This window comes from Felis catus, chromosome D1, assembly GCF_018350175.1.
Source record: "Felis catus isolate Fca126 chromosome D1, F.catus_Fca126_mat1.0, whole genome shotgun sequence".
NCBI lineage: Eukaryota > Metazoa > Chordata > Mammalia > Carnivora > Felidae > Felis > Felis catus.
Window position 1 is genome coordinate 72,948,117 of NC_058377.1, and position 25,388 is coordinate 72,973,504.

General features: G+C 49.1%; 1 protein-coding gene across 13 annotated transcripts in view; it reads right to left on the reverse strand.

Moving 5' to 3' along the window:
- The window catches only part of PLEKHA7 (pleckstrin homology domain containing A7), a 222,667-nt gene that overhangs the window by 1,539 nt on the left and 195,740 nt on the right, over nucleotides 1–25,388 (reverse strand). For 5 of the 13 annotated variants that reach the window (XM_023239617.2, XM_023239614.2, XM_019812131.3 and 2 more), the window contains 14 exons: nucleotides 25,305–25,373; nucleotides 25,044–25,124; nucleotides 24,005–24,154; nucleotides 23,364–23,465; nucleotides 16,473–16,581; nucleotides 16,081–16,307; nucleotides 12,911–13,099; nucleotides 12,694–12,811; nucleotides 10,598–10,701; nucleotides 9,787–9,987; nucleotides 6,827–6,985; nucleotides 4,466–4,599; nucleotides 3,542–3,684; nucleotides 1,851–1,961 (listed from right to left, as the gene is read on the reverse strand). In XM_023239617.2, coding sequence (XP_023095385.1) covers nucleotides 1,861–1,961; nucleotides 3,542–3,684; nucleotides 4,466–4,599; nucleotides 6,827–6,985; nucleotides 9,787–9,987; nucleotides 10,598–10,701; nucleotides 12,694–12,811; nucleotides 12,911–13,099; nucleotides 16,081–16,307; nucleotides 16,473–16,581; nucleotides 23,364–23,465; nucleotides 24,005–24,154; nucleotides 25,044–25,124; nucleotides 25,305–25,373 — 1,887 coding nt within the window. In that variant the 3' untranslated portion in view covers nucleotides 1,851–1,860. Of the gene's footprint in view, nucleotides 1–1,850; nucleotides 1,962–3,541; nucleotides 3,685–4,465; nucleotides 4,600–6,826; nucleotides 6,986–8,340; nucleotides 9,988–10,597; nucleotides 10,702–12,693; nucleotides 12,812–12,910; nucleotides 13,100–16,080; nucleotides 16,308–16,472; nucleotides 16,582–23,363; nucleotides 23,466–24,004; nucleotides 24,155–25,043; nucleotides 25,125–25,304; nucleotides 25,374–25,388 lie in introns of those variants that run through there. The other 8 variants (XM_023239619.2, XM_023239618.2, XM_023239616.2 and 5 more) reach the window with 5 other exon arrangements.

The window sequence follows — 25,388 nt, forward strand, 5'->3', positions numbered from 1 at the left end:
AATGGCAGGCTAACAAGACAGAGCAGCAAGAGCAGGGGGCTGGGGCAATACGGCCGCCGCTGGGGGACCCTCAGCTTCTAGGATTCATGGGCACTTGGCCTCACCCTCTCTCTACCCTTACCACTTCTAGAAGGATTGCCGGATGCATAGTGACCCCTGATCTGACAGGGCAAAAGGCCCGAGTAAAGAAAACCTTGGGGTCCAGTTCTGGCCCTGCCCTTCATTCACTGAGGGACTCTGTAATGCTCTCAGCCTCCATAGGTCTTGTTTTTTTAACCTAAAAACAGAGTGGTTATACCCACCTCTTAATGAGGATTTACCCTAACACGAAGGTAAACACAAATGTGGATGCACTTCGAAAAAAGTGTTAAAGACCTATCTCACAACGACAGGGGTGTCAAAAGCCAGGAGGAACAGAGCCTCTCCCCTGCCTCTCTGTGGCCTGGGGTGGTGTCACCAAACTCAGATCTCCAGGAGAAATCTACACACCCTACTGTGGTCCCAACAGGTCCCTGTGGCCTTTACAAAGGACATGGCTGAAGTATTTTCCTGTGGTTCTTCAGTCACGGGGTCTCCAATGCACACTTCCCAGGAATCTGGCCCAAGTAGACCAATCTCTTCCTTCCACCCTCAGGCTGGCGGGGCACCCAGGCTGGGGGACACCTGCTGAAAATCACAACCCCAACCCAATGCACACACTCTCCATCCCTCCCTTCTCCAGACACCTAGAGTGCCTTGAGGTGGCCCAGATGAGTCCATGGTGATGGAAAACAAAGGCTCTGAACTTGCACTTCAAACTCTGGCTCTGACACTTACAGCTTCAACTCCTTGGGCAAGTCCCTCAAGGTCTCTGAGCTTCATTTCCTCATCTATAAAATGGGGGTGAGTATCTTTACAGGGTGGTTGTGAGGATCGAAGGAGATGCTTAGCACAATGCCTGGCACATAGCAGGTACTCAACAGGTACTAACTGTAAGTACATACAAAGGAAAGAGAGGGAAAACCCTACAAAATGCCAGTGATATAGAACGTCAGGAAGGGGACTGCAGAGACTTCTGGTTGGACCCTCCCCTGTCCCGGTCAGGCAACTGGCCTCAGGCCACAAACTCACCATAAGACTGAACCAGACACTGGGGCCTCCGGGCTCCCAGTCCGGTGCCCCTTCCCCAAATCTCTCCCTGCCTCTCGTTACTAAATGCTCTCATGGGCAGGACCCAGAAAGAGTGGTGCCAGAACATTCTGAATAGCTGAGGGCCAACTTCACATTACCCTGGGTGGCCTCCCCATGAAGCTTCCCTTCTTCTCCCTTTCCTGAAGTGATGAAAAGGGCAGTCGTAGTCCTTGCCCTTTGTGAGGCAAAGGCAAAGGGACACCAGAGTGAGAACCCGTCTCCTCACTGGGTCCCAGTTTCCTCATCTGTAAACCTGGATTTTTTTCTAGTCTTCCAGTTCTTCTAATTCTCCGGCCAAAGCCCTGAAAGGCCGAGCGAGACTAACACTTCCTTTCCAACACCCCCAATCTCAAGCTGCAGCCTGGCCTACACTGAGCCCTTGGGGCACTGGGCTCCCTGCGGAAAAGAGAGCTGCGTGGAAGGGGTACAGTTCTGGCTTCTATTTCAGGGAGGCAGGGGGCTTGGACCACATACTCTTAACTGAGGTGAATCCACTGAGAACGGAGTTCTTAAAAACTATCCACCCCCACCCACCTGCCAGTCCATGTCAGTCTCCCCAGCGGCCGCCTTGCCAGCAGAAGGAAGTGTCAGCAGACGGCACTGTAATCAGCTCAGCAGCAGAGAGAGCAGGGAGAGCATGCTCGATGCTAGGGGAGTGGCAGGCCAGGCAGGGCTCTTACTTGGAAGGTGTTAGACAAAGGTGTAGTGGAGTCCGTTGCTTAAGGGGGGGTAAGGTGGCACCGTCCTGGAGGACAGGGGGGCTTTAGGCGGGAGGAGGGCCAGCTGCTGCGCTAGACGGGCACACAGGAATTAAGCGGGGCGTTAGGCTCCTTGTCTGCTCCTGCAGCAACAGACGCCCCACACATGGCGGGGCTAGAGTAGTGTGGGCCACACCACCCACCACTAACGGCCTGGGCGGTGTGCCCTGGGGCCTGTGGGGGCCTGGCTGGGACTGGCCTGCAGTTCCCAGATATGCTTCTGAGCTGGAGAGAGGGAGCAAGAGTATGGAAAGGCTGTGGCCAAGGTGGCCACTTGGTGTGGAGGTGAGGGAAGCCCTGCTAATTGCCTGCAGGGTGTGTGGGCATGCTTGCCTGCCTGCAGTGAGGAAGCAGAGATCCAGGTGGGTAGGGCAAGCACAGGCCAGACAGGAGGACACCTTATGGTGGTTTGGGGGAGACTTTCCATGCTAGACCCTTCAACATGGAGAGGAGTCAAAATTACTAAGATGGGCCACAGGGAGCCCCCAGGATCACTTGGAGGAGGGGTCTAGGTGAGTCATCTACTGTCTCCCCAGCCACAGATGCCTCACTAACCACCTCTCAGCCCATTGAGCAGGTCTTCAAGGGAGAGAAGACAGCAGGGAATTCAGGGACTCTGCAGGATCAGAGCATGGGGGTGGGGGAGATGGAGAATAGGCCTCCCCTTGTCCAAGGTCACTCCCATGGCTTCTTCAGGTGCTGTTTAATCTCTGGTCCCCAGACCAGACTCCCAGGGCCAGTCACCTCAGGGCCCAGCAGCCCCAACCCTTGATCACTTCTAGACCCGCTGGCCAGGGTTGGAGGGCTGGTGTGTGTGTGTGTGTTGGGGGGGGGGGTATTGTGACACCACTTCGTGCTCTATGATCACTCCCTCCCCAGAAGGCCTGGAGCACACTTAGCCAAGACACACAGTGCCCTCTGCATCTGGGGACAAATCTTACTAAGTGAACCGGGAGGGCACACATGGGGAGGGGAGATGTGGGTGAAGGGAGAAGCCATGAGCCTCTTTCCTGGCTGAGAGAGAAAGCCTTTTACATACACAGACACGCACATGTGTGCATGTGCACACACACGCCTTCCCATCCCACCGTGTTTTTTCCCCACTGGCCAGCAAAGTCCACTTCCCAAGTCCTGGTCACTGGCATAGGCCACCCTGATAAAGTGGACAGTGGCTTTGATTTGGGGAACAAAGCAGGGGCTCCCTTTGCCTCACCCCAGCAAGAAATTCAAGCACCACTGCTTTCCTGCCCTTTTGTGAGGCCAGAAACCTTAGCCTTGGGCCCCCTGGCTCAGGGGCCTGAAAAACCTGTTTTTAACCCACATTTGCAGAGAAAGCTGAATAGCAGCACCACTCCCAGATTTAAGAATGAGCTAAAGACATCCTCTCCTGGGCCTCTTTCCTCTGACCCTCCTGAGCTCTGGTTCTCTCTACCACCTGTGCTGCCCCATCTCACCTCCCAAGCCCTGAGGGACAGGAGGACATTCCAACTGGCTCTCAACTACCAAGCCTGACACCTGGTTTTCTGCAGACTCCCTGACAAGCCATGCTGGACTCTGAGCCCAGGAAGCAGTGAGGGGGAGCCGGACTTGGAGGCTGGCATCCATGGCCTCACCTGCCACCTGCTTGCTGCGCTGGGAGGCCTCGGAGGCCAGAGCGTAGGAGATGTTGATGATGCGCTCCTGCTCCTGCAGCTGTGAGTCCAGGTCGGCCACGCTGTTCCGGTCCTGGCCTGATGTCGGCTGCAGGTTGCACATGCTGCAGGAGGGCCAGAAAGCAAGCTATGGGCCCCCACCATCCCTGGCATCTGCCACAGGAGAGGAGGGTCTCCCTGGCCTGGAGACTCTCACCCTTTGAGGGGGCATCAGATAAACACAGAGTACTTTCTCTCCAGACAAAGGTGTATGTGCTTCTCCCAAACACCCCGTCACAGCTTTGTCCCTCCTTTGGGGGGATCATGGACCTTAAGAAGAGTTACAGCACTGGGTTCCTATTAAATCCTGAAGTGAAAAGGCTAAGCTAGCTCTGAAAGAGAGACTATCAAATACCAGGTTTACGTTTCTGAAGCTCCAGGGGCTGAGGGGACAGGAAAGCCTTCTGTCCTGGCCTCCAGGAAAGTAGGCAATGCATCTGGCACCTCAGAACAAGGTTGGCTCTGGTCTGGGGATCTGTGTGAGGAACTGAGAGGGCCACCCTTGGGGCTGATCTTCAACTGTGTCCACCTCACTGTCACACTTGGCTCCACTTCCTACCTTTGCCAACATCACAAGACATAGATCTGGGGGCAAAGTGCGAGGATGGCCCTCTATTGAGGGCCCTAGCAAGGGTCGTCGTTCCCAGACGACCTAGCAAGCTTCCTCACAGATCCACCGGTGCCGTGCTGAGAGCCAGCCTGCCCTTCGCAATAAACAGGGCTTACCTGAGCCAGAGGCCTGGCAAAACACGCACCCTAGTTAGCCTGGCCCAGGGCCCCTGCAGTTGAGACACCCCTGGGGTCGGCCTAGCAGGCTGTCAGGACTCGGGCATCGTAAGAGCTGACCTGGAGCGAGCAAGGATGTTGCGGATCTTCTCGGCTTTGCGATACCGCGCCTGCAGCTCCTCAAGGCTGGGCGGCTCCTCAGGGTCCAGCTCCACGTAACGCTCGGGGATGGAGACCTTCTCTGGTTTGGACAGCTGAGGAAAGGACCGGGCAGTGGTGGTGGGGGTCTCAGATATCGGGTTTGGGACTTGCTCCTCTCGCCTGTCCCCTAGCTCAAGGAGGAACATGGAGCCCACAGAGTTAAACAACTTGCTGAGATCAACAACAGTCCACTGTGGAGTCGGGATCTGAACGTGGATCTGACTCCAAAGCCTGTGTTCTTTCTACCACACCAGACAACCTCCTACAGGCCAAGGGAAGGGAAGGGGAAGACAAAACAGCTAGACTGGAAGCGCTCCGGATTTTAAAATGATCATTCTCAATGCCGCCTTCAATATGAGCTGATCCCTGCCTACCTCCACAGCCACACTGATCCACCGAGCGGCCTCTTCCCCTGCTCTTTCCTCTGCGTGGGATGCTCTTCCATTTGCTCCATGCTTTCTGACCTTTTGGACCTCACCTCCAGAAGTCTCCCCTGTTCCTTACCCTCCCCTTTACCCCGGCCCCTGATACCCCCTCCTGTTTTCTGTTTCTCTCTCTGCTGTCTAGCGCAGGGACCTGGCACCCTGCAGCCCTTCAGCAAATACTCCTTGGATGGGTGGATGGATTGATGGATGAAAGAAAGTGATAATGCTTTCTGCGCCTACAAAAGCTCCTCTGATCTAGACAGGAGGCAGCCATGCGGTGTCTACTGCTTGTGAGAGGAAAATGTCCCCCAACTCCCTCCCACCGGTCTCTTACACGAACCCAGCAGCAACCTCAGCCTGGTGAAACCTTGCTTAGACTAAGAATGCTAAAGGCAACTTATGCATCCCAGGGAATTTCTTCCTCCTCGAACTACAAAGGGACACTAAAATGGGGTTGGTTGAAGCTTCTAAAAAGCTAAATCCAATCCCAGGGTAAATCTGGACTTGAATTAAAACCCATGCAGACCTTTCATTCTGGTGAAAGACGGTAAGAAATAAGCTCTTCTCTGTTATTTCCAATGAGGACAGATCCAGAGGAAGGAAGTAGATTACATTGTAGCAGGAGGGATTTAGGTTAGAGATAAGAAAGGACTTTTTCCCCTGGCTGGCAGGCCAATTAGGACACCATGAAGCATACTTCCGTTGCCAAAGCAAGATGCAGAAGCTTCTTGTGTGAATCTGAGAAAGCACAGACCTTTGGCTGTTTCAGAGGTGCCAAAGGGAAAAGGTCTGAGGGCAGGGGACTGGCTTCATTAATCCCTGGAGCTCCAGCTGACCCCAGAACTCAGCAACTCCACAGGTGTCAATTTGTCCATACCCTGCTAAATCTGTCTTTCATGTGGGGAGAACATTTCCTCTTGTGCAGTTTCAGGGCAGGCCAAGTCCTCATACAAATATTTGTGGGGTATCTGTGGGCCACTGTGCACTTCATTCAACAGAATTGTCATTCAGGAAATATTTACAGAGCACCTACTATGTGCCAGGCCCTGTGCTAGGTACTAAGTGCACAGAGGTGAACCAAACAGCCATAGACACCATTCTACAGAGCTTACAAATGGCACAATATAGGCCACAGAAGACCGCCCCATGTCTTGAAGACCCTGAGTCTGTCACCCTCTGATTCCTTGCTCTTTCCTTGGGTAAGAGATAGTCCTGACTTACAGAAGACCCAGGGGTTTCTTGCTTTCCTAGGCCTGGCCAGTCATGATGCATTTGTGCCACCAGAGGGCAATAGAAGAACTCAGACCAAAGCTATGCAGGTCTCCTAAGCTCTGCCATGGCTGGAAATTTCACTTGTGATTTTCAGACCTGCTCGCCTCCCGCCCCCCGCCCACACACCAAGTCCAATTGCTCAAGTTGGCCAAACTGGCCAGTCGCAAGGCCAACTCCTAGTTTTCCAGGAAACATTTCCCAACAATAACAACTACCTCATCACATGCCTACTATGTGCCAGGCCCTGTGCTCACAGCTTTCTGACCGTTGCTAATCCTCCAGGTAACATGCTGAGTCACTTTACTCCTCACCACAACCCATTTCATCGTTGAGGAAGCTGAGGCCCAGAGAAGTTAAATGACTTGCTGTATAGAGAGAGACAGATTCTGAATCTGCATCATCAAAATACCTGGCTCCTTTTATTGCCTCGAGCTGCTATTCATTCATTCTCCTGGCCACTCTGAAGCTGAACCCCTGTCCCCACTCAGGACAACACCCCCCAGTGCCACTGGAAGGGTTGGTCAGGCTGCGAGCCCAAAGGCCGGTTCTCCTGGGGGAACATAAAGGAAGCCCCTGCCCTCACCTCTCTGCTGATGTCCAAGTCATAGTCTTGAGGTTCCAGGTCCAACTCAGTGACTGGCATGGCCTGTACTTTCAACCAGCCATTCTCCTCCTTGTCCTTTCTTTCCCCTTGCATGGCCCGTTCCAGCAACTGCAGGTCAAAGTCCTGCTCACGCTTCCACTGGCAACAGAACAAGAAGGTTAAATGTAGTCACTTCCTGACTGCTAAAAGAGCCATGCTTGTGCCCTTTTGGATGGGGCTTGCAGGCACTGGGGTCCTTGGGAAGAGGGCCTGTGACCCATTACGGAAAAGCTGTGTGACCATGGACACCTTGCTGGGTGCTATAACCCTGTGTAATGGAGAATGAGGCCCTCTACCCCTTTTATATGGCCTGATTCCAGACTGCTGATTTCTCTCTGATCTGGGCCCCCAGAAAATTCACACATGTACCTCCAGGGCCCAGTTCTAAGACCCATGGCTTTAGACCCATAATGGTCTCTAGGGATACAGGAGGCTTCCAGGTCCAAGAAGGTGACCCCAAAACAGAGCTTGGGATACAGCTCCAGAGAAGGGATTGCCCCTTCTGCTGCCACAGAGCTTGTGGAAGGCTTTCTGGTTCAGCAGCCAGAAATGATGGAAAAACAAGCCCTGTGAGGCCCTGGTAAGCGAGTAGAATAGCTAAGACCCTCTCTAACAGGTACTCCCAAGAGGATACACTTAGGGGTGGAGGATATCGCACCCTCAGCAGGGCCAGGAAGGTCCAAGCAGGAATAGCTACACTGCTATTTACCCAGGCATCTATTTGGGGCAGATATTTTAAGTTAAAAAAAAAAAAAAAAAGAGAGAAACTGTGTAAAACTGAAATGCTAAATCAAATGCAACATATCCAAGGCTATTCCTCAGTATCAACTATGTAACAAATCATCTCTTCAGAGGGAAAACTAAACTGGCCATTTTAAGATTCAAGCACAACTACGCAACTCTGCAGGGGCCTTTCAAATCATCCCTGCGGCCTACACACTGCCTTTGACCCTGAGCAGGTTGTTGAGAGGAGGAAACAGGTTCAAAGCCTCTTTTTTTCTTGAGCAGACACCAAGCACATGCTTCTCCATCCCAGGTCACCTCCTCCCTCCCACCCTATACATCTCACAGAGCCCCAAATGGTCATGATTATCTTTGATGCCTCCTCAAGTCCTCCCCAAAGCCCCAAACCCATTGCTATACCAGCACATTTCACCCATTCATGCACAAGCTCTCAATATGGACTCCAAGCCAGTGTAATTGCTCTTAGGTGATGATTTCCAATTACAGTATGAAAGGATTAGGCATTTGAAGTTTCAAGGATGAAAAATTAATTTAATGATTCACAAAGAAAATTCACATTTTCTTACACGCTCACAAGTGCCCCAAATAGAGACAAGTCCTCATTTAAACCCAGCCTGATTGTTTCCACAAACAGAAAAAGTTCACTGAAGTTCACAGAAAAAGTTCACTAGATTCTATGATGTATCCTGGGGAAGAACCACGCCAATCCATTATTATTAAGCAACACGTTTATTGGCGTTGATGCAGAGACTTACACAAGTCTTTTTTAAGAGAAAAATTACAAGATATTCAAGTTACGATTTTTAGATAATCTTTCTACATTTGAGACATCAGGTTGTAAAAGGTCAGTGTTACCCCCAAATGACATTTGCTTATAAAGTTTAAAAGTTACCGGCTTTGCAGCTTTTGAAGCTAGGAGTGTCCTGGGTCTTACCCCTTTGGTGTCTGTGCTAACAGCTGCAGAGAGGTCCTCTGAATACAGAACATAATATATCTCGCCATCCATTCAAACTATTAAATACTAGAAACACAGAAAGTTTTCCATAAGAAATTGTGCGATAGGACTGGAGGAATTAAAACTGAACCACTTTAGGATTGGTAGAATTTATTTAATCGTGTGATCTCTGAAGTCTGTGTCTGCTGTCCAGGTGTAAGGCATGGACTTGGATAAATTCATAATGCCCAGACCTCTGCCCATGATCATGGCCCTCAGGCAGCGGGGTTGGCTCAGCCTTACAGGGCAGCTTTTGGGTTAAGTGAATTATGAGTCAGTAGGCCTACAAAAAGGGGGCAGCAGAAAGGTGAGTGACACATGGGAGTGCTAGCTAGGCTATGGAGACAAGAGCTGCTATTACAAGCCTGGTAACAAAGAGCACAGGCCAGTTAGAGAATGTTCAATGCAAATTAGAAGCTTCTGTAAACACAATCAGGCAGGATTAGAGAGGCAATGAGCGGTAACACTAAAAGCAAAAGAGCTTGTGCAATGAATTAGGGAAAGAACAGTCTGGCTAGAGGTCTAGGGAAACACGTGATTTCAAACAACAGGGAAAAGTCAAATGGAATGTTTCCCAAAAGGACTGAAGGGGACTGAGGGCAGGGTGCAGTTCCTGGAAGCACCACCAGGAGGCAGCACAGAGTCCCCAGCTCTCTAGGGACACCATGAGGCCTGCCAGCACCACAAGCTGTGGGAGACCACGTGCTCTCAGGGTTGTGGAGCACCACCCTGTGCTCAGTTGCTCCACAGGGCATCACTTAGAGGTTTGGGAGGCAAGTTGGCTTGGGCTCCCCCTCATCAAATCGTATCATCATCTTCCTCTTCCATTCCTGAACTCTGTATACCCAAGTCCTTGATTGAGCTGAGACTCCAAATGCTACCATGGCCTCTCTCAAGCTCAGCTTGGAGAACAAACTTGGGACATTTTCTCTGGTTCCCAGGCTCCTGCCGTGACATCCTCACTCCTTCTCTGATTCTGGATCACCCTCTGACCAGGTGACACATGTGGCCTGGGTTGTGGACAAACAGCCTTGTGGGGTGTTTTCTGAACCATCCCGGTCGAAGGCCTACTCTCTCCAGGGTGTGACGTTCTTATGTTCGGGGAACTCAGGGAAGCTTTGCTCCTGTCCCAGCCCCTCCTGCCTGGACCCTCCTAACATACTGAGCCGAGATCTCCAGGGAGAGGTTGGCTGAGGTAGCGGGACGAGGGCAGGCCCGTCCTCTCTCCTTGGCTCAGCGTCCTCTTGCGCTCCCGGACCAGGGCCTTCTGGTGCCGCTTCATGCGCTCCAGCTGCTCCTCCGCACTCATCTTGCCCCGCTGATGGTCCCCTGAGTACAGACGCTCCAAGGCACTCTTGGGTCTCTGAGGAGCAGGAGGGTGAGAGACAGGGCAGCTAGGCTGGGACACAGAGGACAGTCACCCTGTGGCTTCTCACTCCCATTCCTCTCTATCTCTCTCTCTCTCTCTCTCTCTCTCTCTCTCTCTCTCTCACACACACACACACACACACACACACACACACTAGTTGGGCTCCTCTTAGCCATAGAGAACCCCTTTCTCTAAGCATACTCATGGACACAATATCCCTGACTCTCACAGGCTCTCTGGGGAGCACCACATTCTGCACATGCAGACACTGAAGCCCAGGTTCATCCAGCTGGGCACACATACAGCACATGATGGGACCAGAACTCAGGGTGCAGACTTCCTGGGTACCCTCCTGGGAGCCTGAGAGGATGCAGAGAAATGTGGAGGGTCCATAGGAAATGGAGAGAGCTGTATGATGCTCTTCTAGGTGGGCAGTGGAAAAGGTATCACTGAGCACATGATGACAGGGACCCTGAGCTCAGCTGAGGTCATCTCAGAGGCCATCCCCGGCGCTCACAGGACTGCCAGTCCATCCACCTCAGAGCCCTTCCCTCTGTGGGTGAGGGAGCAGTGCGCTCCCTGAGAACTTCTCAAGGTCACTCACAGGGAAGGTCACCTTGCTGCTTTCGGCATTGAGACCCCTCCGGAGTGTGACGTAGGGAGCAATGGTGGACGACTGCTGGAGCCTTGACGTAGACCCTGAGAGGCCTTGGTGAGGAAACAGAAGAGCAAGTGTATTTGTGATGGGATGGACAGGTCACCAGCCCCTCCCTAATCACCTCCCACTCCTGTGAGGGGGCCATGAGGACCTAGCCAACAACCCATTCTTCTTCTTCCCTAGGGCGAGGAAGAGCAAGCCCAGATGGAGGCCAGCCCAGGAGTGCTCTCTGTCCCCAATAGGGAACAATGTCCCTGGAGACCTGCAGACTACCCTAGTCTTCCCTCACATGCAGAAGACCTGGACAGCTTGGCAGGTAGAAAGGATGAAGGGGAAGGAATGTCCTTCATCCTTTCTTCCTGATGCACTACATGGCCCAACTTGGATGCCCTGCCTCTGTGAAGCCTTCTCAAATGCCCCAGCAGAATCTATTATCCTCTATATCCTTCAGTATATTCCTTGGTTACTGCACTGACCACAATGTCAACATACCTGTTCAACTAGACTGCAAATTCAACAATGCCTGGTTGGTTGAATGACTGACTGACTGACTGACTGAATAAACGAATGAATGGAAAGCAGCAGCACCAGGTATTTGTTGAGCTCTTAACTATGTAACAGGCAGGCACTGTGCTAGGTGTTTTATATAGATTTTGTTCCACTGGCCTTACTATGTAAGCATTACCTGACCATTGTAGAGATGCACAATCTAAGACTCAGAGAGGTCAAGGAACTTGTCCAAGGTCACATGGTAGGAATATCATCGGCCATGTGCTTCCCATGTTTAGGGTCCTAGAGCTTACAGAAATCATCTCACCCTGGCTGGCTGGAGCCACCACCTATGCTTTCTCCACTAACACCAATTCTTATCAGGGGTGGTCCCTGACGTGTGGAAATGGACATCACACTGACTGAGGACACTGCTAGCATTTAGCATGTAGGGAAAAGAATGATTAATGTCCTGCAATGCAAAAAGAATCCTGAGCAACAAAGAAATGTCCTGCCCTAAGTGCCACTGATAAACATCTCTAGGCCACAACGAATTAAGGGAACAGTGCCCCTGGGCACAGTGCCAAGGGTTGCTGTGGCCCACACTCAGCGAAATCCAGAGCCTATGCCCTCCAGAACCAGCTCCGGTCATAGCATGCCTAGGAAGCATGGTGGGCCAGGAGTCCCATAACCCCACAAGTGCTAGAACCATAGCTGTGTCTCTCTCTGCTTCTGCATCTTGCCAGAGAGGGAAAGCACTTGACTGCCCACCATGGGGAGCAGATAGGAGGGGATCAGGGGAGGAACAGATGAAGGTGCATGGTCAGCCTGCTCAGGGATTCCAGGAGACCCAGATGCAAAAAGGTGGAGAGACCTCCCTTGAAGGGGATTTCTGAGGAGAGGGTCTGGCTACGGGGAAAATGGGGGATGGGTGAGCCTAAGGGCCTAAGTATGTTCCCATCTCCGTCTTAAAGAGCTAGGAAAGGACAGTGAGGACAATGCCCAATTGTTTAAAGAAAGGACTCGTGGAGTCTCAGAGTGACACAGAAGAGCAAAATCCCCCTGGAAGGCCTAGGATGGCTATACTGGAGTCAGTCATCCAACATCCCTGCCTGCAGGGTACAATGGCCTGAAGCCACAACACTGGGATTGCATTCTGGCCCCTCATGTATTTACTATTTGGTAAGTCAGTTAATTTCTCTGAGTCGTAGTCTTCTTGTCTCTAAAATGGGTATAATAATGGCACTTCCTTCATAGGATTATTATAAATATTAACTAAAAGAATATGAAGTGCTTAAAACAGGGCTGTACTTCATAGTAATTGCTATTACCATTATTTCTGGGGGCAGATGTAATAAAAGAGAATCAGGATGTGGGCCAGAGGAAGGAAGGACAGGCCCTCCCTGCAGCCCAGAGTCTCCCCAACAGCTGCTGCCCATGCTGAGGCCCAAGGCTGCAGGCAGAAGGGTGTGAGGTACCAGGTGAGGGCTAGGGAACAAGTGGTATGGTAGAAGTGGGGATTCCCAAAAAGCCTCCATGGAATTTTGCCTTACCTCTGCCTGGCAGGGTCTGGTACCTGCTGTCAGGGCCCACAAGTCCCAGGGAGGGCTGGGCCATGTCCCCACTGAAAGTCGCCAGCTCGGGTTCACTAACGTACGACCGGAGCTCTACCTGTGGGCAGAGTCTGAGGCTGTCATACCTGCCCAGTGTCATACCACCTTCCCTCCCCTCACTCACAATGGGACAGCCCCAGGGGTCCTCCCTGCTCACCCTGGAGTCCCCATTCACACACAGCCCCTGCTCCCGGTCTCGCTTCCTCTCATCCGACTGCCGCTTAAGGCCCCTCACTGAAGTGTGCCGGATGATGGTGGCCTCCTTTGGCAGAGGTGGCACGGCCGGGGGCTGGTCCTCTGGACTGTAGAGCTCGGGGAGTGGAGGCCTGGGAGGTGCCTCGTCTTCCTGCTCAGAAAAAGAACCAGAATCAGTGCCCAGTGAGAGGGAGCTGGAGGGAGGATGCCTCCCCGTCAGGCATAGAGCAGGCCACACGAGGCCTGCAGAGCATGACTGCTTCGGCCCAGGGATGCCAACATTTCCCCTGGATGAGCTGTGAAGAAGGGGAATGCCTCTGCTCTGATCCTGTTCTTCCCTTCCATTCACTCCTTTTCCTTTCTTCAAAGCATAACCTGTACAAAATCCAGAACTCAGGTTTCCTGTGTCCATGGTCTTACTTCACTTGCCAGAAGAGCACCATGGGGGGAGCAGGCTGGTAACTCCATGCTTATTTGTATGTTTGACAGAACCCCCCCCCCCCACATCTACCCCACTCCCTGGTGCTCACGCTGAGCTGACTAGCTGTCCCCACATGGTCTCTGGACCCTTCAACAGATTGGGATCTGAGCAAGGACAGTCTACATCGTCCTGCCCTTTCTATCAGAAATGTGCGTGGTTACAAAATATTTCCTCCTTCCTGACTCAGGCATGAATAAGTAGTCAGCATGGGTGACTCACTGCCTTCCCGTCAGCCCACTCCCTGGCGGTGATGAATGTAACTATTTTTCTTGAAACGGACCCCCACACCCCCCAACGATGTTCTTTGAGAGCTGTGGCTTTTGCACAGACCAACAGCCTGGCCCCTGACTGTCATAAACACCCACCTCTGGAATCAATGACCACTGGGGCTCCTTCCTAAACGCCCCCTTTCTTAGCTTAATTTTGCTTTGTTTTTCAGGATTTGGGAGAGGTCAGAAAAGGGTACTGAAGCTTGCTCTACAAAGGTTTATCAGCATTCTAGTAAAGTGACACAGCTCACTGTTGTGTGAAAACTAAGCTGCCTGTCCCAGATCCCCGTAGGCCCTCTGAGCATCAGTGGCTTCCAACCCTGACAAGGTCTTGGAATCACCAATTTCTAAAAAGCTCCCTGGAAAGATAAACGCAAAACACTGACGCAAACACAAAACTGCCTTTGATCAAAGGGAATAGAATGTCTGGAGATGGAGGGTGGGAGCAGACACTTTATTATATACTTTTTTTGGTATATTCTGATTTTGTGTCCTGTGAGAGTATTACCTAATAAAAAAAGTAAATGATATTAAATTCAAGAAAATAAGCCAAATAAAAATGAAAGAACTATAGCTACACACAACAATATAAGTCTCACAAATACAATGTTAATGAAAAAGTGCAAGATACAAAAGAATACAGTATCACCTACAGGCAAAATTAAAGTGTTTAGACACAGGTAGCAACATTTTAAAAAGAGAAAAGAGGCAAGGAAATTGTCCGAGTCAAGATAGTGATAGTGGCACAAAAGGACTCATAGTCCTGAGGGCTCCAGTTGCTGACAAAGTTCTATTTCTTGGTTTGCGTGTTGGTACAAACAGGTGGCCTCTTTATCATTTGTTAAATCATATATTTAGGTTTTATGTCCATTTCAGGATATCATTGTTTCACAAATATAAATATAAAACAAGCAAACGACAATAAAATATGGTAAACCTGGTAAATGAAAGGAAAGAAGACCACCCCCAGGCAGTGACCCTGATGCTCAATCAGGTTGAAAAGCCCTGTCTGCAAGCCACAGAGGACCAAGCTGTGAAGAGCCTCTGTGACCATCTATCCCAAGCTGCTTGTTCTGTACCAGGGGAAACTGAAGAAGCCCAGAGAAGGGGTGGGCCTTGCCCAAGAACCCAGTGAGAGAACAAGAACTGGAATCCAGCACAGATCCCCGGCCACCACCTCCTCCTTCTGCTCCCCATCCTGGCTAGCAGGCGTCTCACCTTAAGTCAGGAGCTCTCTGCCCCAGCCATTCCTGCTGTTTGTTTTGCTATTTTCTGTTCTGTGGCTGGTACCCACGTTGTCTTTTAGATATAAAATTTGGAAAGAGACCTCAACATGAAGAAACTCACAGCAACTCAGTCCCAGCACCTGTCGTTCCAGCTCTGGGCCCTGGGCTACGGCAGGAAGCAGGTGGACAGTGAGGACCAGGGAACGGGAATTTGTGTGTTTTAGCCAGCATTGCACACCAACCTTGTCACAGGTCCTAGGCACACCCAGTGCCCAGGCAAAGTTCCTCTAAGCCTTTGTTGGCAAAACCTGAAGGTCCCCATCTCAAGGTCCCCTCTACTATGGCTTCCCTGTCACTTAGGCTAGATCCCTTGTATTCTCCAGCCAAGGCTGGCCTGGCCCTGGAGACACGAACCATCACAGTACCTGACCACATCTTCTATTTCCTTAAAGTCTGCTCCCAGATTCTGTCAAAAGCTTGGCCCTTCTCTTTGCCAGTCAAGCCAAGGTGTTGGCTCAGGCAACCACATGGCCACAAAACTGATCTGAGGAGCTGGGCTGAATGTCCAGTTAGATGGCAGGTGGCACAAAGAACAGTCAGGAGATGTGGACCGGATCCACTAATATGGAGATCTCAAGCAAACGTTAACACCTTTGGGCCTCAGTTCTCATATGTGTAGAATGGGATACAGACCTTCCTGTCTATACTCCATGAGGTTATTGTGAAGATCAACTGTATTCTACAACCCACAGAGTGCTCAGCTGCTGATGAAGACAAAATACTCTTGCTGAGAGGAATTCATCACCCACAGGCTTGTGTAACTCCAGGTTTGCAAGGAGTCCTGTGTGGGGCTACCTACCTCTGCATGATGCATATCACAAATTCCACCCTACTTAACACAATCACTTCTTCTTGCTGGACCTCGGTTTTCCCAACTGCAAAATGGGAAGGTTGGGCTAGATCCTCTCTAAGGCCCTTTCCAGTTCTGGCAGTCTAAAGCACAACAGCAAGGCCCTACCACTCCTTAACTATTCATAGCTCAGGACTCTGGCTGGTTCTGTCTTCCCAGGTTTTCCCAAAAGCTTCTCTCCCAACAGAAGCTGACCTGAGGAGACAGAGGGACAACAGCGCTCAGCAACTGGCCATCGATACTTACAACTTTGGGCTTCGTCTTGGTTGGTGACTGAAGAGGGGATGTCACTTTCCTCAGCTGGGGTGGATGAGGTCGGTACGGCACATAGGTTTGCAGCTGGGGGAAGAGTCGAACCTCCAGAGGGGTCCGCACGGGGCTGGTGGGAGGGCTGGACTGTGGGGGTGGCTTGCTCTCAGAAGTTGAGAGTGAAGGCACAGGCGGATGAGGAAACAAAGGCACCGTTTTTCTCTCTAAAGCATGTGGAGGCAAACAAAGGATGGAATGGAACAAAGACCCTCGTCTCTGGAGGACAAGGGGAGGGGCTTACGCCATAAAGATCTGACCTCTGCAAGGCCAGCCCACATACCTGGGTGTTGGCCTCCAACCCCCTGACTCCAGGAAGATGGCTTGCTCACCTGGATTTTTGACTGATTCCACCAGGATTCTAAAGTTCTCTTTATTTGCACTCAGGCCTGCAATGACGTCTTCAATCCTCCAGAGATCCTTCTGTATCTGCGATTTCTCCTGAGAAAGACAAGGTGGTGGTTCATTTCCCTCTCAGATCCTCATCAGAAGTTTCTCATTAGGACTTACGCTATCATTTCAGACACAGCACCTCACCCTGGGTGGGGCAGCATCCCCTTTGGAAACCCCACCAGGGCTAGAGCCAAGCCTGCCTCGAAGCTTCATAGGGTACCACACACATGGAAAACGCCCAAGATCTAGGGGAGAAATTCAGAGGATCTTTCACATATTCACCTTGCCTATTTCTCCCAAATTTATTTATTTATTTATTTATTTATTTATTTTTTTTTAATTTTTTTTTCAACGTTTATTTATTTTTGGGACAGAGAGAGACAGAGCATGAACGGGGGAGGGGCAGAAAGAGAGGGAGACACAGAATTGGAAACAGGCTCCAGGCTCTGAGCCATCAGCCCAGAGCCCGACGCGGGGCTCGAACTCACGGACCGCGAGATCATGACCTGGCTGAAGTCGGACGCTTAACCGACTGCGCCACCCAGGCGCCCCTCTCCCAAATTTAAAAGATTGCCTTAAATATTATATGCTTCCACTTATAAGGTATCTAGAGTAATCAAAGACAGAGACAGAAGGGTGGTTACCAGAAGCTGGGGTGGAGAGGGGAATGAGGATTGTCGTTTAATGGGTACAGAGATCCAGTTTTGCAAGATGAAGAAAATTCTGCAGATGGGTTGCACAACGTGAATGTAGTTCACACTACTCAACCATATGTTAAAAATGGCTAAGGTAATCAACTTTGTTATATATATTTTATCACAGTTAAAAAAAAAAATAGACTGTTTTAGGCAACCATGGCAAAAGGGAAGAGAAGGCAAGGACTAGAGGTTACACTATCCCCAGAATATAAAGAGCATCTTTTAAAAAACTATTTCATATTTTTTAAGTAGGCTCTACACCCAACGTGGGGTGTGAACTCATGATCCCAAGATCAATAGTTTCATGCCCTACTGACTGAGCCAGACTGGTGCCCCATAAAGAACATCTTTTAAAAGACAGAGCTGAATCCTGGGATTTGGGGTTAAGAGTACAATGGGCAGCGAGTATTTGGCAATAAGAAGAAATGAAGTATTAATACATGTTATAACATGGATGAACCTTGAAAACATTTATGCAAAGTGAAAGAAGCTAGACACAAAAGGCCATGTGTTATGTCACTTATACAAAATGTCCAGAAGAGATAAATCTACAGAGACACAAAGTAGATGAGGTGGGAGTGTGGATGGGGAGTGACTCTTAATGGATACAGGGTTTCTTTCGGGGGAATGATGAAAATGTTACAAAACTGTGGTGACAGTTGCACAATTCTAAATATTCTAAATACCACTGAATTGTATACCTTAAAAAGGTGAATTTTATGGTATGTGAATTATGTGACAAAACTTATTTTTTTTTAAAAGTACAATGGGAAAAGAGCCAGGCTACCCAACCATATGCATACTCTGACAAGTTACAATAGAAATCGGACGGGGAGAGATACTAAAAAGAGGTGAGCAGACTTTATCAGGATTAAGGGACTGTGGGCATTTTATGGAGTGTAGTTGACACACAATGTTACGTTAGTTTCAGGTAACATAGTGATTCAACTTCTCTATATGTTACACTATGCTCACCACAAGTGTAGCTACTGTCTGTCAAGATACCACCATACAATGCTATTACAATATCACTATGTTCCCTATGCTGTGCCTTTTAATCCAATGATTTATTCTTTTATTGACTAGAAGCCAATACCTCCCCCCGCTCCCCTTTACCTGTTTTGTGCATCCCCCTCAACCCCTTCCCTTCTGGCAACCATCAGTTTGTTCTCTGTATTTACAGGTCTGAGTCTGCTTTTTTGTTTATTCTTTTGTATTTTGAGATTCCACATGAGTGAAATCATATGGTATTTGTCTTTCTCAGTCTGACTTATTTCGCCTAGCATAAATACCATCCGTGTTGCTGCAAAAGGCATGAGCTCATCTTTTTATAACTATGTAATATTCCATTGTGTGTGTGTATAACACATCTTCTTTATCCATTTGTCTACAGATGGACATTTAGGTTGCTTCCATATTGTGGCTATTGTAAATAATGCTACAATAAATATAGGGGTGCATGTATCTTTTAAAATTAGTGTTTTTGTTTTCTTCAGGTAAATACCCAATAGAGGAGTTACCGGATCATACAGTATTTCTAATTTTTTGAGGAACCTCAATGCTGTTTTCTACAGTGGCTATACCAATTTACACTCCCACCAACAGAACACAAGGGTTCCTTTTTCTCCACATCCTCACCAACATTTATTTCTTGTCTTTTTTATTGTAGCCATTCTGAGAAGTATAAGGTGATACTGTATGGCTTCTTTCAAAAAAAAAAAAGTTTGTTTTTTTTTTTGGCGTTGGGTTGTAAGTTCTTTATATATTCTGGATATTAACCTGTGGGCAACTTTTAATAGAGTTGTTTGAACATGAAAGTATTCTTTTAATTTTTTTAATGTTTGTTTAATTTTGAGAGAGAAAGAGAGAGAGAGAGAAAACAGGAGCAGGGGAGGGGCAGAGAGAGAAGGAGACACAGAATCCCAGGCAGGCTTTGTGCTGTCAGTGCAGAGCTCAATGTCCGCCTCAATCTAACAAACCGTGAGATCGTGACCTGAGCTGAAACCAAGAGTCAGACACTTAACCGACTGAGCCACCCAGGCGTCCCAGGATTCTTTTAAGTTTTAAACTATCATGGGAGAACTTAGCTGTGATCATTCCTCCACGGGCTTAAAAGCAAAGTCCTCATACCACATCTGCTCTCGAGGTGCCCAGTCACCCTCAAGTGGAAGGATTCTTGCATGTGTGATACTTAAGGACTTGCCTGATTCTGCAAGCAGACTATGTGCTCCTTGGTATATCCCCACAGGGCTGGGGACCCAGCAGGCTCTCAGTACATGTATGTTGAGTGAAAAAAGGACCAATCACATAAAGTTCTTTGACCAAATGAAGTCCAACAGCTGAGACAACAGATGTCTCCTAGAGCAGCTCACATTCTCATACTCTCTCCATCCTTCCAACACCAACGCACATCCTCTCAGGGCTGATAAACAAGGAATGGGCTTGATGCTTAGCGCCACACCAAAGCACGAGTGCCCTAAAACAGACATGTTATTGAGCCCAGAGTGGGTGTGTAAGCTAACAAGATTATCTCTGGAGCAGACTAAGCAGAATGCTGGGAAAAGGTAAAGGAGGCGTATCAGATTAAAATCAACCCTTTCCCCTCTCCTCTGGCAGTCTACCTGGCGTACATACCTGTCAGGTTACAGTCCTGCCCCCATTTTGCCTTTCTGCCACCCTCGTATGTAAGAAAAGAGCAACAAGCGAAAGCCAGAGAATCTCTAAGGTTCTCCAAGGATAATGGAATTTCAGAACTTAATGACAAAGTCAAGGAAGCTTTCGGGGAGCACGGGGTGGTTTTCATTCCTGCATCCTCACACCATGCTGGGCAGGGAAGGCTACTACGTACTGCATTCAGCAAAGGCTTGAATTTGTTGTCCAGAAGTAAGAACACATACAGGTAGCCTCACTTATCACATAGTTTTCACACAGTTACCTGGATGTTCTTTATTCTCTGGCTTCCCTGCACAGGTGGTCATGAGGATCTTTATAAACAAATCCACTCATCTTCACTGAAAAGCCTACACATTTTCTCACAGCCAAACCTGGCTAAAGGGAGGCAAGTTTCCAAGCAAGTTCCACTGCTGAGAATTTGCATATGTGGCTACAAGCGTATCTCCAGTGTTAATGACTCTGGAGTCTAATATCAGGACTCTAACAGCTTGTCTGGTCTAGAATTACACCAAAGAAGTTAGCACAAAGGCTGTTCAAAGAAGGGCTTTGTGAGCTTCCGAGGTCACTTTGGCACTCAGGGAAAGCATGAGCAATGCCTCCAGCCTAGGTAGACATCAAGCTGCAGGGCCTAGGTAGGCTTCAGTCTAGCCTAGCTCTTTATAACTTACATGGTTAAGTTCTCCAGGGAGTCTGTGACAAGACTTATACATTGTACTCATTTGTTTTTTAGAGCAGAGAAAGGGATTCTGGGACTGCTGCAAGTTAAATCACCATGAAATAAGGCACGGTAGAAACACAAATGGCCAATGATCATATAAAAAGATGTTTACCCTACTAGTGATTAAATTGATGCAAATTTGGGGCGCCTGGGTGGCGCAGTCAGTTAAGCGTCCGACTTCAGCCAGGTCACGATCTCGCGGTCCGTGAGTTTGAGCCCCGCGTCAGGCTCTGGGCTGATGGCTCGGAGCCTGGAGCCTGTTTCCGATTCTGTGTCTCCCTCTCTCTCTGCCCCTCCCCCGTTCATATTCTGTCTCTCTCTGTCCCAAAAATAAATAAAAACGTTGAAAAAAAAATTGATGCAAATTAAAACAAGATGTCCTTTTCAGCCAGCAGAATGGCAAAAGCTAAAAAGACTGATAACGTCAAGTGCTGGAGGAGCTGTAGGTAAACAGGGTTCAGCACCCTCATTCACTGTGGGTGGGAGGGCAAATGAGTGCGGCCTTTTAGAGGGTGACTGGGCAGCATCCATCAACATTTAAGATGTACACTCATTTCAACAGAGCAAGGCCACTCCTAAAAGCCTATCTTAGATAAACGCTTATAAATGGGCTTGAAAAGGCAGTTACACAGATGTTTTTTGTGGTACCATTATAAAAGCAAAACACTGCAAATAACTTAAATGCCCATCAGAAAGGAATGGCTAAGGTATAGGATATCTACACTATGAAAACTATGCAGCTGTTAAGAACTAATTTCTTTTACTTTACACGGCCTTCTGAGACTATAGAAATCTTCTATAATCTGTGCCGTTCAATACAGTATCTACCAGCCACACGTGAGCTACTACTGAGCATTTGAAATGATTCTAGTGTGACTGAGGAATATATTTTTAATTTTAGTTAATTTCAATTAATTTATGTTTACACTTAAATAGCTACTGTATCAGGCAACATAAACTTGGGGGTATTTTTTCTGGAAAGATTTCTATAACATAAAGTTCTGACAAAAAAGCAAATAACCGAACGTGTAAGTATGATTCCTCTCCTAAGTACACCCAACTCACACCCCCAAATAAATTATTTTATGTATGGGCACATGTCTGAAAATGCACAAAAAATGGTATGGAAGACAATACCACCCACTGATGGCACTGATTACATACAGAGAAGGTGACAGACTGGAGCAGAAAGAGAAGGGAGGGAAGAGGGGCTTTTATTTCATGTTTTGCTTTTTCTTCTTATTGTTTGGCCTTTACAGAGAGATGCATTCATGTATTATTTTTATAATTATAGAAACACAAGGAATGAAAAGCTAAAAAACATTACTGCTAAAATTAATGTAGATCATTGAAAAAGATCCAAGAAGATAAGTCTAATGGGACAGAACACTTTAAGGAACTAGCAACTAGAAATAATCACTTGAAGGACTTTGTCAACAGTATTCACTAGTATTTTCAAGCCACTATGCCAAGTGCTGTGGTACCAAAAAAGAATAGGAAAAGGTTAGCTTGGGTTCAGGGAAATTATGGGGGAAAAAAAACAACAGCAAGAGACAGACAACTTCTGGAAGACCTAGCAGGCCAGCCCAGCCCTGAGCTACAGGCAAGAGTCTTCTCCACATGGTCTTGGACGAGGTTTCTGGGAATTGGCCCCCAATGGTGAGTGGAGGGATAGCAGGCATCTCCAGGGCCACAAACCCAGTTCACCTCTTGTATTCCTTCACTAACATCCAAAGTCAGTACGTATACGAAGTCACTTTAAGGAAGGGCCTTGGCTAGAACCAGTCCATCGATTAGAAAGCTTAGCGTCAAAATTGGCCTAGCATGGTGCTTCATGCACAAGATGTCTCAATGAATGCTTGCTGATTTCAAATAAATTGAATTGATGTCAGGGAACTGATGGAAGAGATACAGTAGATCTGAAGTTGGGTTCAAAAGCAGGTTATTTTCCATTTTTAAAAATTTGAGGGTGGGCAGAAGCCTGATCAGGCACCACAATGGGGAAACACTGGGCAGCTGGAGGACCCAGCCTGGAAGAATAAAGACCACATAGGGCCCTTCTTCTCTCACCTTTGGGGGCAGAGGCAGCCATCAATGGAGTGGCCTGGTTTTAAGGGTAGAGGAGGCAGGGCTCTAAGGCTGCCTTTCCTGAGTAGAGCAGTGGCCACAGTGATGGGTATCTCCCAGCCTGGCTCCAGAAATGCAAATGACTGCCTGGAGACCAGAGGCACCTGGATGGACCTGGAGTTACACTGCCTCCTCAGGTGAAGGACTGATAACATCTATCTTCAGGAATCAGAGGAAGGAAGGAAGGAAGGAAGGAAGGAAGGAAGGAAGGAAGGAAGGAAGGAAGGAAGGGAGGGAGGGAGGGAGGGAGGGAAGAGGTGGGGCTTTCTGCTGCTGTCTAAGTGAGTAGCCCCAAAATGGAACCAAGAATCACGGGAACAGATTATTCTCAAGTGTCTGTAAGGTTCTCAAGCTCGGTATTTCTCTCCCCTCAGGGCCATTTCCTCCAAATGATCCGTAGCAAAACGCTTGCAAAAATGCCCAAGAGGCAGGGGGTGCTGAGGTGAGTTCTCTCATCACAGCCTGGCCGGAGGGGAGGGCTGGGGGGGGGGGGGGGCAAGCAGGCTGAGTCCCGGTGGGGGAGGAAAAAGCCCCTGGGTAGGGCTCACAGCCCCACAGGTGAAGGCTCTCAGAAGAGATCAGACTTCAGAAGGGATGAAGAGCCCTTGGGTCACCTGGAAAAAAAAGGCTCTTCTGTGTTGTTCTTGCAGGGTCTGCTTCAGCTGCTCCACATCACTCTCTAACTTCAGGTATTCATTCCAGGCATTTTCCATCTCCTGTGGGCCAAGAAAATGCTTCTGATTCTTAGTTATCCCCTGACCCCAAGATGGGCCCATGAGCACCTGTGCTCTTGACCACTGCTGACCCAGCCAGGGGAAGAGGAAAGGGGGGTCCCAGAGGGTCTCAGGCAGGCCTGGTACGAGAGAGACAGGGCTTGTCTTCTCATTCCTGCTCTGACCCAGGCCACCTGCACTGTTCCCTCTCCCACACTTGGAGATGCTTTGGTCCCCCACCCCGGCAGAAAGCACCTGCATCACACAAGATGGACAAATAAAAAAGGATAAATTCTGACATGCTGGAATTAACTGTACACAGTTCAGGGGAAGGGCCTTGCAGGCTGCTCTGAGAAATGTGGTCCCCTTGGTGTTTCACTGTAGCCATACAGGAGTCACTATATCAAAACTCTTGTCCCCGGCCACCAACTCAACTACAGCTGTGAGATAGGAGAAGCAGCCCCCTGCCCAGCCCATCGTGGGGGTTGGGTGGAGGAATGGGGGCGGGGGAGTGTCTGCCACCCTCCACACCCTCTACACACAGTGGACTCTCTGGAGATCTCCGCCCGGATATGGACAAGGTCCTCCTGCAGCAACCTCTGCTGGTAAGCAATCTTCTCCAGGTGCTGGGGCTGGTCTCGGTACTGCTCCATCTGTCTGTGCAATACCTCCAGGACGGACTCTAGCTGGTCCTACATCGGGCAAGGGCCAAAGAGCAAGAGGAAAGCAGGACAGTCCCTGAAGGCCTCCCCATACCATGCTAGGAACTAAATAAATCTGCTGGATCTAAGGCTGAAGGACCTACTGCCCAGCTGCAGCCTGAGTCAGGGCCTCTGATTCCAGCTCTAACTCTGCCCACTGGGTGGCCTCCTAGGACAAGTCACCTAACAGCTCTGTGCCTAAACTTCCTCATCTGTGAAGTGGGTATAAGATCATCCACTCTTTATGGGATAAACTATAAGGATACATCAAAGAGTAGATGGAAAATTCTCTTAAGTTTTATCAGCACATGTTATAAACCTTCAGCATCACAAATACAATGCCTTATTAAAGTGCAAAAAAAAAAAAAAAAAATCACACTAAGGGTCCAAGAAACCAAACACTGCAGCCCCTGGCCTGTTCCTCCTCTCTCATCTACACTTGCTTCCTCCATAGCCCAGATCCTAGGAGGAAAGGAGCTCTAGAAAGTGATAGCCTCTGTCCTATTATAAGTATGGCCACTTTCTCCAAGGCAGTCCCCTTGCATGGAATTCAGGGGCCTGGGGTCATCACATACAAGCCAGTGGAGCCCTCCTCTCCCAGGCTAACCTCATGGTGCCTCTCAGGAGAGTTAAGTCAGAGCCGAATTAAGGTGGCACTCGGAATAAGCAGTCTGAAGTCTCCCCAAAAGATTTCCTCCAGGTTTAGGCAGAAACCCTCCTGGAAGCACCCTTTAAACCCACACATTGTTCTAGATAAACAAGTACCTGTTCTGGCTAAATGAATACCTGTGACATGACAGCCCAATCTGTATCTGTGGAAAATACAGAATGACAAAACCCCCTGCCAGCCAGCCCAAGATTATGTGAAACTGACGCATACTTTGTTCTCCTTGAGGGCTCGGATCTTGTCTTCCAAGTCCTGGAGGATCCTGTCTTGTTCACAGAAGATGCTCAGTTTGACCTGTGAGCAAGAACAGGTGGGAGAAGGCCTGGGATGATGAGAAAAGGGCACAACCTTGAAGTGCGATCAGAAGGTCTTTGGCCTTCCAATCCCTCCAAACCCCGCCTGAAGCTGCCCGCCCACCCTGGGTCTGGGGGCAGCAGGCAGCCGGGGGGTCAGCCTGTCACCCTGTTTACTCACGTCAATGTCACTCTCTGCGATCTTCACTGGCTTCAGACTTCGATCCTTGACGAGATCCCTGCCTGTCATCTGGGAGGTGAACAA